Source organism: Etheostoma spectabile, chromosome 19 (genome assembly GCF_008692095.1).
Source record: "Etheostoma spectabile isolate EspeVRDwgs_2016 chromosome 19, UIUC_Espe_1.0, whole genome shotgun sequence".
NCBI classification, from domain to species: Eukaryota; Metazoa; Chordata; class Actinopteri; order Perciformes; family Percidae; genus Etheostoma; species Etheostoma spectabile.
The window spans coordinates 17,525,349-17,537,490 of record NC_045751.1 but is presented as its reverse complement, the minus strand read 5'-3'; the positions used below and the strand labels follow the sequence as shown (position 1 = coordinate 17,537,490).

The window sequence follows — 12,142 nt, the reverse complement described above, 5'->3', positions numbered from 1 at the left end:
ACACGTAGTATGACATTGTATTATATCTTCAGCTATTTCAGTCTTTTCATCTGCAAACAATGTGGACGAGACAACAATAAATCATTTGCAGTCTCCATCTTTGAGACACCAGGGCTGTTTACTCAACCAATTGGTTTGGGGCACACTCCTTCAACACTCTAGCAACAGAAATGTACAGATTGAACAGCTTCTATTCTAGGAAGCTCAAGGTAATTGAGTGCCAATAGCGAGGCAAAACAATAATCACGGCCATGGGGTTGTCAAGAAGAGGGGGTTGGGGGCCTTGGCTGAGTGTGTGGGTCTTGGACTTAATAACCTCATAGATAAAATCCATGTTTATTTTGCTAAACAGAGCATCAGCCTTCTACAAGATCCGTCACTGTGGTCTTGGAAACAAATTGTTGCTTTTTTTTGTGGCCCCCATTCATCCAGTTTTTGTTGTTACAGAAAAAAAAAAAAAAAGGGAACGCAGATGGTGAACTTGGACGCACAGACTGAAAAGAATTAGGAATAATGTTCACACTTTGAGAGAACGAGCATTAGCTTACGCACCTGGCAGCGTCTCTCGCAGACATGGCTTTTGTCCACAGCCCCAACGCCTGTACAGTCAATGGAAAGGTCATATTTGATCACTTGGTCTCGGCCTGTTAATGCCAAACAAAGGGCCCGGGCAGGTGTTTCAGTTAACACGAGCCAGAGGGAGCAATAATGTGTCTGCGGCACCGACGGCTGGCTGTGAGACAACTGAAACGGGGCTGATAACCGGCTAGATTTGTGACCTCCACTTAATGGAACACACACAAGCAAAGGCAGCAAAGGTAAATGGGGTGAAAGCCACTGAAATGCCGGAGCCATCTATTTCGTCGTTTCAGACTGTACTCTTCACTGAGCCGCCCAATGTAAGACTTCATCACTGAAATAAATGCGACACGTGTTCAGCCGAAGCTTTTCCTCTCCATCCTTCAATTTTCTCAGTAACCATGAAAAAGAGGAAAACTGATTTCACCGGAGCTGCAGCCATTTAAGAAATACAGTTTTTCCTGACTCAACCTCTTTAAAGTCAAACTCTAAAGATGGTTTACATGCACACTGTACTCTGTTACTTTGAGTTATCAAGATAGTTATATTCAAGTAGGGCTGGGCCATATATCAATGTAAATCGATAGCGTGATGTGTGACTAGATAGCTTCTTAAATTTTGGGTATTGTAATATGACATAAGTGTAGTCTTTTCGTGCTTTTAGAGGCTACGTTACAGTTAAGTGATGCACTTTTCTGAACTTCCAAGACTATTCTTTCAGTTCTATTTTTTGCCTTTACCCACTTAGTCATTATATCTACATTACTGATGATTATTTATCACAAATCTCATTTTGTAAATTTTTTGTGAATGCAACTATTGTTCAAAAATGTCGTGATATGGGCGCCTGGTTAGCTCTCCAAGTGGAGTGTGAGCCCATGTGCAGAGGTTTGGTCTTTGCCACGGCGGCCCTTTGCTGCATGTCATTCCCCCTCTCTCTTTCCTTTCATGTCTAGGCTGTCCTATCAAATAAAGGCCTAAAATGCCCCAATAAAATTGTGATATTTGATTTTCTCCATATCGCCCAGCCCTATATTCGAGCGTTCAAAGTAGTCAACTGGATTCAAATTTGAACCTGCGGCCTAATAAGAGTAAATTAAATAATTAGTATGCATGTAAACCATACCCACATATCACAAAGCCAAATTAAAGACTTAAGCGTGGGTGTAACCCTGAACGATTGTTGAATTAGGCAACTTTCCTCTATTACCCTTCACAAAGCCAAGCGAATAGCTAACTTGCAACTTTTTTGCCCCCTCTGGATAATGGCTCTGATTTTTCACCTCTGAAATTCTGTAACACAACCAGTGATCACACGCAGCCTCTCGGCGTGATGAGGGTCAGGTCCTTGGCTTCCTCCATTGTGCAGTCTCATTAGCTTTTATTCATGTATGGTATTGGCCGTTTGCCACTCACTGATTAGGGCCAGTGGTCTGAGCTTGAACTTTTGAATTAGGATCATCAAATCATGTGTGCTCCGTGCCACGGGACGGGCTGAAAGTGGATTACCTGTGGCTAGAATATTTCTCCGGCAGAGAATTCACTTCCAATCTCCCTGTCAGTTTGTACTTGGGATGCTGATTTGCTCTGACGGATGGGGCGATGCATGGCAGAGCAGAGTCACAAACAACTCATCAGCGCTTTCTTATTGGGAGTGCTGGCTGTCGAGCTCGGGGGAGAGGAGTGGCAGCTACGGTTCCTAAATCTGACAGCCAAAACCAAGAATCAGACATATCCTGTCCACAAAACACTTTTACAAATGTGTCCCAATCAATCCCTCAGACTCAAATTTAGAGCCGAGATAGCAGTATTTTCATTATGTTAGGGCTCAATTATGAGAAAAAAAAAATCATTATCACGATTATTTTTGGTTAATTATGAAATCACAATTATATTTATCACAATTACTCGTTGACTTTTGGAAAGATGTTGCCATTACTGAACCTAAAAAATGTATATTTTATGTACATTATTATATATTATACTTTTACATTTAAAGTAGTTTTTAAAAATGTGTACTTTTACTTAAGTATGTTTTGTTAAAAGTATTGTACTTTGCTACATTTTAAATCACATCAGTTACTGAGTAAATGTAGTAAAAAGTAAACAAAAAAGGTCTCTTTACATTGCTTTGGCAAAGCATCTAAAAAACTAAAATTGAATGTATCTTTGTGTTTTTATCAAATCACAAGAGACTAATTGAAGTATAAGCATGAGAGATTAAATAAGTATTTAATTTTAAAAAGTAAGTAACTTTTGGATGATTGGTTCCATAAAACGCTCTTCATAAGGGTGGGGGTTTTATTCAATTAGGCATTATCCTTGCTAAACTTTTGACATATCCATTACCTTCATTCCTCTGATCTTAACTTTTAGTCAAAATCATTCATAATTTCTGCTTTTTACAAACGTTCATATAAATGAGGTTCCTTGACAAGGAATTCCACACAAGTGTAAAACTAGTGTTAATAAACGCCAAAAACGTGGAAAAAATGTAAAAACATTATTTTGACCCAGGTCGACAACACAAGGTTCATCAAAGTAACAGTACTCGTACTTAAGTAGAACATGTTTGTTCCCTTTCCACCTTGGCTTTTCGACATCAGGTCTGAGGGAAAATTGAAGTGTGGCACTGAGCGAGCATACAGATGAGTGACAGGTTGAAGTGGATACTTGACACGCGCGGAATTTGTGGCACAAATAATCTGTCGGATGTTTCAATCATCTCAACTTCCTTCATGTATCATTTCTCCTCACAGAGCTCTGTCGACAATAACAGCCACCCCGGCTTTAATGACTATCACAGGATAGCTCCTGCGGCTTTGTGTGTTGACATGAAGAGCTGAGGCACTAGCACATCACTTGTCACGTCTATAGGAAAATCTTTGCGAGAAAAAGAAGGTAAGGGAACACTGCTGAGAGACCAAACGCGTTCTAGATCAAACCTACAACTTTTTGCACACCGGGAAAGAAGATCCACAGTGCTCATGTCCTAGTTGAGTTGTTAGATCGGACCAAAGAACATCAAACGTCTGACAAGCAAAATGGGGAATTTCTTTGTTTTAGCTGTCAGATAAAAAGCAGTGCTTCAACCCAGTTCTGTTTACAGAGCTTTGGCTGTATTCTATCTCAAGGTATTTGTACGCAAAATGCACCTATATTTTAAAGGGAAACCAGTAAACTACTGTATGATGTACTGTAGGTTGTGCTGCTTTTTCTGCTAACATTAGATAGTAACCTATAAGGATTAAGACCTGACACTGCCCCTTATGGGTAAATCTTTTTAACCCTCCAGGTACATTCTAACAATGTCTGAAAAATGCCATTCATAACACAGCCGTTAGTTTATTCAAGTATGTTGTTGGAATCAAAGATTTTGTGTGTTTAAAGCTACGATCAAAGTGCTTTCCAGTTTGTCTAACAGAATTTAGAACCATCTTTCTGATGTTCTAATCCAATGGGTTCATATGACAATTTCTGGGTCTTTCCAAAACGGAAACCCGACATTCTTCATCTGACTTCACGCAGCAAGTGTGCTGAGGTCTGAAAGTAGGCAATGTTTGAACGCTCTCAAGCTCTCTTTTATTCATGTTTGACAGAACTACTTCTGTCAATTGCAACACCACGAATGCATTCAAGAACAAACAAAAAACGTGCGCCATGATACTCATTTATACAACTCATCCTGTCTCAACCCTCTCTATGACAAAAGGCATTTTCACCCCATTTTAAACAGCTATTCACACTTTCCCTTTACATGTCGCTGGACGACACATTGTACAGTCAAATATTTTGAAGCTTAATGAGACCTTTAATAACGTTTTGCTTATTGTGATTTGAGACTAGATATGATTTACATTGATTGGAACGGAACTGATAGTCTCTTCACTCAGAAAACCAAGGTTACCCTGTAACCAAACGATATTTGATTTTTGTTTCCATATCGCCCAGCCCTACTGCATTACTTGGATGTCCAGTAGATGAACAGACACATTAACGTGCAATAGAAATATGCAATAAAGCTTCCGTTTCAATTTCAAACAAATATGGTTAGCCTCTGTAAAATGAGCACTCCTCTGTTAATGGACTCTGTGTTGGAACAAATGCTGATTCTTTTTTCCTGGACAGAAACCTGGCTGTTGTGCTAAACTGAATGCTCTGCAGTGTCAGGACAAAACTGCCCTCAAGAAAACCTTCCAGACAAGAAGGGAAGCAAAAGGAGTAGGAGTATGAAGAAAGAAAGAAAGAAAAAAAAGAAACTCTCCCACACAACGTGGTAGGAGAGGGACGTAGAAAAAAAAAAAAAAGTAAGACCGTACAGCCAGTAGCAATAGAGAATAAAAAGAAAAGAGAGGAAAAGATAGCTCAACCCATCATGTAAACTGTATGCATTTAAAAAAATAATAATAATAAAACTAAAAATAATAATGGCATAAAATCAAGATGGAAGCTGGTGCGGGAAGCAACTCGATATACCTTGCGAGGAGGACGCGGGGCATTTTTGTAATGTCGGAGCAAATTAATTAACCAAATATCTTATCAAGAGGCTAATTATCACTATCTGCCTACTCTGTTTGTCTGAAGGATTATTAGGCTAATCACAAAGCTCCCCCTCCCTTTGGAGACAAGGTTTTCAGTCTGCATCAGAACAAAAGGCGCGATTGTCCTCCAATGACACGGTGTCGTGATAAAGCCAATCGGTATTTTCGGCTCGTAAGACAGGACGTTTGTGCTGTGTGTAAGTGGGTCTCTTTCAGGTGCTTACATGCTTGACCTCCTACACCAATTATGTTCATACACCACATGCTTGAGATCTATTCGACTGCCTTTACAAAAATAATGAATGATGATTACTGGATACTCTTTGATATCAAACCCATTCCAAGGTTTTTTTGTGATACAGCTTCTTTTCCTCAACCTGCCTCTCATACATTTCCTGGATTAAAATAAGAAAAACGAAAATGATTTCAACCCAGAAGAAAGTGCCTAGTATGTCTAACAATCGAACATTATCATGATTGTAAACCAAGTGTGAAAGGGCAAAGTGTTGCTCCAGTGCATTCTGGTTTGTTGAGACTGATGTTGGTGGAAAAATGGATATTTCAGCATCTCTATAATGAATTTCTTCCTGTATTATTGTTTAGTGAGGAACTCCTCTGCTATATCTAAACATGACGTCCCAGTTATCCACAGGATCCACCTAGATCTTTTCAGCGTTGTTAAAATGGTTTTAGGATGGATTTTTAACTAAATAAACCGAGAGGAACAAGAGTTAGGAGGCCTGCTACTCTAGTCTTGGAAAGCCAGCTTAAATTTCACAAGCTCAAGTCAGCGGATTGAGCCCATATACATATGCTAGTAATCAGTGAATGTTTTAACACGTGCTACCCATCACCAACGCTTAGACGGTTGGCTTAGCTTAGCATAAAGACTTGAAACGGGGAAACGGCTAACCTGGTTCTGTCCAAAGGTAACAAATCCCCCCTGAAGCTTACTAATCAACAAGTTATATCTTGCTAGTTTAATACATGCAACAACAAAAAACAAAGTTTAAAACTAGAGCCTGACCGATATATCGGCGGGCCGATATTATTGGCCGATATTAGGCATTTTCCAAACTATTGGTGTTGGCATTTATAATGGCGGATAAATTAATTTTTAGTTACGGGGGGTTAATATTCATTTATCAGAATCATTTATAATGACAAATAAATGATTCTGATAAATAATTTATTTAAAAAATAAATGTAAAACGGACAAAACACCCTTCAAGCATTTTGTGTGTGTTGGCGTATAGTTTGTCCACCAGAGGGCGCTCTACTTCTGATACTTAAGATGAGACGTTTACTCAAGTAATATTGCAAAAAATGACTAACTTCTACTTTTACACAAGTTTTTGGTTTTAAGTACTTTTATACAAGACTGCTGCCTGGCCACCTTACAGGGACAATAAAACTCCAGGAAGTCACTGCTATCAAACAAACAACATGTGATTTATTGGTAAGAGAGGAGCTGAAAGGTGGACTTATAGAAAGACAGAGCCAGGCCAACTGTTTCCCCATACTTCCAGTCTTTATGGTAAGCTAAGCTTACCTTCTGCTATCTGCAGTTTCTCGACAAGAAAGCAATCCAATCAGGCCAAGGAGAGAAGTGTTGTGTGGTCCAAGACACCAAAAATCATGGGCCGGCTTTGCGAGGTTACTGCTACTCTGGTGGACTGTACAAATAAATAAAGTATTCAGCAGTGAAGCTTCCATACAGACTTGTATTGTAGTATTTGCAAATACTCAAAGGTATTTGGTCTTACCTTCTTGCGGCATCAGACGCGTAAGACAGCCTGGATAATAGTAAGAAAAAGATAACCACAGAAAAGCATATGAAAGTTATGTTTAAATACCATCTGTGATTGCCTCAACTTTCTCTGTGATGTCCAGTATGGCAGACGCCACCCGTCCGGCACTCCATGGAGGTAAAAACAATGTATTTGCAAATACTTTTTGTCCCCAGCCCTTACACTGCCACAGTGGCATTCTTTGGCATACGTAGGGAATGCAGTGGGCTCCCCCGTCCTGTTTCCTGTGCCGTGCTGCCAGCCAGCCAGCCAGCGGAATGAATGAATCTGTCCAATGCCTGGCATTTAGAGGGGAATGTGATTGGAATTTTATCTGCTTCCAAGTGGAATGTCTGGGTCATGGATTTGTCTCGGATTTCATACGTGGCCTGGAAAATCCACTCTGAGGGCTTTTACCCATAATGCAACAGGCAGATGCTGTTTAAGAAAAAAAGCAAAAACAGTAAGCTTTCCTTGAACAATGAGTCTAGACATACACGCACACAGACAACATTTTCTTCCACAGAAATGCTAAGATGATTTGCTAATTTAAGCCAAATTCATAGCATCTTGCCTAAGCACCAGATTAACCATTCAAGAAATCTTGAAAAGATATACTATATGTATACTAAAAGCACTTCACAAAAATAAGGCACTCCAATTTCCCATTGTCTATGCTTTCAGTCTGCAGAGAGGTAGAGGCAGATGAAGCTGTGCAAGTCGCCTTATCCACCTCTGCATTGTCACAATGCTTCAAAGGTGGGGGATGGGGGGGATGAAAGCAGGTGATATGAACAGTCTGATAGAATCTGAAGATGGGACAAGTGATCTTTGTTCTGCACCTTCAAAAGGAATAGAGAAACCAAGATAGAGCGGGAGAATAAAATGGGCACCAGCTATTGGTTTAAAAGGCAGCTATCCCACAATCCAATGTACCACCTTTCACTGGCTTTCAGCTTTCCAAAGCAGCAGGCTGGCGTACAATTAGGTTAGCAGGCTCCCATTGGGGAAACCTCCCCACAGTGGGTGATTTTTTTTTTTTAAAGATTCAAAAACCTTGTTTCGATGTAGGACATAGTAGTGGAAAGAGGACTGAACTGTGTTCCTGTAATAAAAACCGGGGCTTTGCCAAAGTCACAGGTTTAGAACCTATCGTCTCTAAGTTGCGTCGGGGACTTGAAGGGCTTGAGCCCCATTGTCTTACGGGGGTGAGCTCTCTCTTTGGTGATGTCCAGGGGCTTGGAGCAGGCCGCCCAGCCAAGGTCGATGAGGGGCGAGTCGGCCAGGTTGAGGGGTGCAATACGGAACGAGGGCAGCGTGGGTGAGCCGTTAGTGGAGCAAGGGGCAGAACGGGAGGTGGCAAAGGGAGCCGAGAAGGGGTCGAAGGGGGAGGCCATGTCCGAGCCGCACGAGGGGTCAGCCTTCAGGGAGAATGGGTCACAGTCCGGTGAGGGGAAGGGGTCACAGTTGGTGAAAGGGTTGGTAGGGGAAGGCTGGTAGCCCAGAGGGTTGCCGTCCGAGCGGTGTGGGCTGCGGCCGCCAGCTGAGTTCCCGCCACCAGCCGAGATGAAGCTCCAGGGGTCGATGCGGGGGCGGATAGGGGACGGGCGGGGTCGGGGGATGACGCTGACCTCCAGCCGGCGGGTTTTGGGGCTCCAGAGGGCAGGGTTGGGGTGGAGAGAGGAGGCCTCTGAAGGCTTGTCATCAGAGTCCTGTGTGTCTTGGCACAAGGGCAGGTCCAAAACTGGAAGGAACAGAAAGAAGAAGAAAAAAACATTTAAGGGACATTTCAGCCTTTAGTGTAGAATTACACTAGGTTGATGAAACAGAGAGAGACAGACTTCAAGTAGAAAACTACAAATCAAATCAAAGCAAAGCAGTGGAGGCCTCCTGAAGTTCTGTCTCTAGACTGGGTCAAGCTTTAAAAATGCTCAGTCCCAAACTAGTATAATGACAGCCAGACAGATTCTCTGCTGGGGAGAGACATGTTTGATGGGCTTATGGTGTATGCATGTATACATATGAATATTTAGTTCATAGTTTATCTATTTTGTTGTATGGTCTTGAACAGAGATCTTCAACAAAGGGTCGTCAGAGTTAGTGCAGGGGAAGTGGTAAGGGTGGGGGGCACCCGATTATGTTAATTGAAAAAAAGTTTTTTGTACCTTTCTTTGTTCAAAAATTTAAATATGTCTGAAAATATAAATTAGCATAAATCCAACATAATAATAGCCAAGATAAATAGGCCTATTTGTGAAGAAATGATTTACACGTTGAAGATAAGCTAAGGTGGCCACTATGATAGCAGTTAAGCCTCAAGATTCACTGTGCCTTTTTAAAGCTCAATTTTTGAGTTAATCCTTAGCAAAAACCTCTTTGTTGTTTCACAAATGTGTGCTCATTGATGTGTAATTACCTCCACCAACTAATCAAAGTATTCTCGTAAGCGTAGAATCTGCCATTCAGAATACACAGGAGTGACATGCTTTTATGTATTCTACCATGAGGCGCCTCCATCTGTAAAATACGTCAGCCAAAGAGGGACATACCTCAGCGTTTTAAGCTCAGGGGCAGCGTGACCAATGCTAGGAGGGGGAGAATATTACTCAGAAACTGCCAGTTGCAGCTGGAGCATCACACCTATTCTCTAGGACATGAAACGGAGTCGCCAAGGAAGTTAAAAGGATAATTAAAACGACAACGCGACAGGCAAAGCAACAACGACAAACTTAATATTGGAGTGGCTTTTCCAAGATGGAAAGAGCTCATAAGGAGTAAGGATTTTAAAAGGGATGCCAAAGTTGCCTGCTTTCTTCTCTAAAGGTAATTCTGCCTATTAGTGTAAATTCAGCTGAATATAGCATGGTTGTGCATAACACTAGAGCGACGTCTAGGATACTTTTCCTTGCATCAATGATGAAAAAGGATTGTCTACCTTGTAACATAAATGTAATCATATGTGTTGTGATTTACCTAGCAGACAACTCACGTCACGCAGTTGTAACACAGACCAGCTGCAGATAGAACAGCTGTGTGTAAACGATAGAGATACTAATTAAGTTTAACACAAAAACCTCCGTTGATTCTCGCCTACGCTGTAAACATTGTCTTACACTTTTCATCATGTACAATATACAGAATAACGATAGCAATGATACTCTCCTAGCATTAGCTTGCAAATGTTTGGGAACCTGATAGCTGATGTTAGCAATGAAATGGTACCAAAATAACATAAAACTAATATTACACCTGAAGAAACTCTAACGGACGCTAATTCTGCGTTCGACCACTGTACGAGTTAAAATGCACTTGGAATGGAAGGGGCTACAAAGTAATATTCAGTAATATTCAGTTGGTTCATACACAATTTCACCAGCAGATGGGAGACATTCTTACACAATGTAGCTTTAAGAGTTTGTTTAGCGTTAAAACGTGATGTATAAATAATAACCATTTACTTTCATCCACTTGCCACAGATGAAATTGATTCAAACAGAAACATGAAAGTGGTACATTACTGTAATGTTGCAAAAAGAAATGCAACAATCACCAGCACACAATGTTGACGCAATTAGTCTAAATTAATGCAAATATACCGCTGTGTAACTAGTTGACAGAACTGCAACAGCAAGCGTAAATGAGCACTGACAAGAAGATTAAACTCCGGATTAATCAGTTTGAATGAACAATTGCTATTTCCAAATGGGATGTGTCTGCCAAATGCCTTTATTTACATCAACAGCAACATTTTGAGGCTGCTCAGCTATTCAGCGGAAAAGAAAGAGCAATCAGCATTCACATGAGAGTGCATGCAAAACTCCAGCGAAAGACTCCTCTGCATTCATCTCTCTCTCTTTCAAGTACACATTCACCGCCAGCAACCTCGTGGCAGTCTGTCTATGCATCGGAGTCATTACAGTCAATAAACATAATAAGATGTTTAGCTAAAACACTCGCTGTTTAATTATGTGTGCTTTTTTGCATCTGTGCGCCCGATGTAATGAGCGCGTGCGGTTTGTGAGATTAGGGTTGTTAGCAGCGGAACAGGCGAGGCATGTCTGCTCTGTACCTGGGGGCAGCGCTGTAAGAACCGCTCTGTGGAGAATCCAGGGCTTTGTGAGTCAAACGGACCAGATATAGAGTGTGAAATGTTACCGGGGGGCCTCTTAAAGCCCTCGTAAAGCCCACTCGCTCTTAAAACAACCGATGCCCACGCCTCTGTCATTACGGCTCTAAACTGTGTCATTGCTTCTAAGAAATACATAGAAGTCTATGGAAGAAAAACAAAAAACATGTGAATGTACTGTGCAGTAAATGAAAGTGATATGCAGATCATCCTCAGTTAGCATGACACTTACATGAATTACACATGGGGGGGGGGAATGAATGCTAATCCCTCTTGAATGGGATTTTTTTTCTTCCTCATGTCTCATATACACATCCACATGGCATATAGGTATACATTTGACATGCCTCCATATGAAAATGTGCTGAAGCTGGAGTGTTAGATACACTGCTGAGCTCCAGCCAAGTGGCCAGAAAGACACAGTGGTGGCGGTGAAGTTAAGGATTATTAGCAATGTTGAATCCTGCACTTTTTGTCTGTATGAACTCAGCTGTGCCCCCGGATGTTTTGCATTAATCTTCAACGTTGCAATAAAAGAAAACTCTAACTTAAAAGTGGGAAAACAACAGAAGATTGGATGCTAGTTTTGCTTAGCAAGGATTAGCAGTCGAGTATGGAGGGCCAGCTGTTACCTGAGCTATGCAGATAGCTGCAGACAAGCTTTGATGTAAATGAGAAAGCATGTGCAGCAATAAAGCCTCCCTTGTACCAGAAAGTTGCAACAATAATTCTGCGAGAACTGTGAGGGAACATTGTCATGCTGAAGATGTCCATTAGGTGAAGGTAAAAGCAGTGTGGGGACTCCTAAAAACATGCTTGGTGCTCTGAAGGAAATTCGGATGAACCACACAGATAAATGAAAAACCTAATCATGAATCCAATTTTGGAGATTGAAGTTTGAACGGGGAGACTTGCAAAAGACAAAAAATAACAAAGGAAACAAAGCAGCAGAGGCTGAGATATCTTGACTTTTAGCCCAGAGCATAGGTCATGCTCCCAAAACACTGCAATTTCTACACTTCCCACAATTCAACTTGATAGAATCTTTCGTTAGACCAGGGGAGTCAAACCTACGGCCCGGGGGCAAGAACCGGCCCAAAGGGTCC

The 12,142-nt window shown here is 41.3% G+C and overlaps 1 protein-coding gene and 1 long non-coding RNA gene across 2 annotated transcripts in view; one reads left to right on the top strand and one right to left on the bottom strand.

The window, feature by feature from the left end:
- Window positions 1-4,712: 4,712 nt before the first annotated feature.
- The window catches only part of LOC116707169 (mitogen-activated protein kinase kinase kinase 11), a 76,440-nt gene continuing 69,010 nt past the window's right edge, over window positions 4,713-12,142 (bottom strand). Inside the window, exon 10 of the mRNA XM_032544421.1 lies at window positions 4,713-8,654. Within this exon, the coding sequence (XP_032400312.1) occupies window positions 8,053-8,654 (602 nt within the window). The 3' untranslated portion in view covers window positions 4,713-8,052. The remainder of the gene's footprint in view (window positions 8,655-12,142) is intronic.
- The window catches only part of LOC116707233 (uncharacterized), a 22,058-nt gene continuing 20,160 nt past the window's right edge, over window positions 10,245-12,142 (top strand). The window contains exon 1 of the long non-coding RNA XR_004336432.1: window positions 10,245-10,327. This is a non-coding gene — a long non-coding RNA (uncharacterized LOC116707233). The remainder of the gene's footprint in view (window positions 10,328-12,142) is intronic.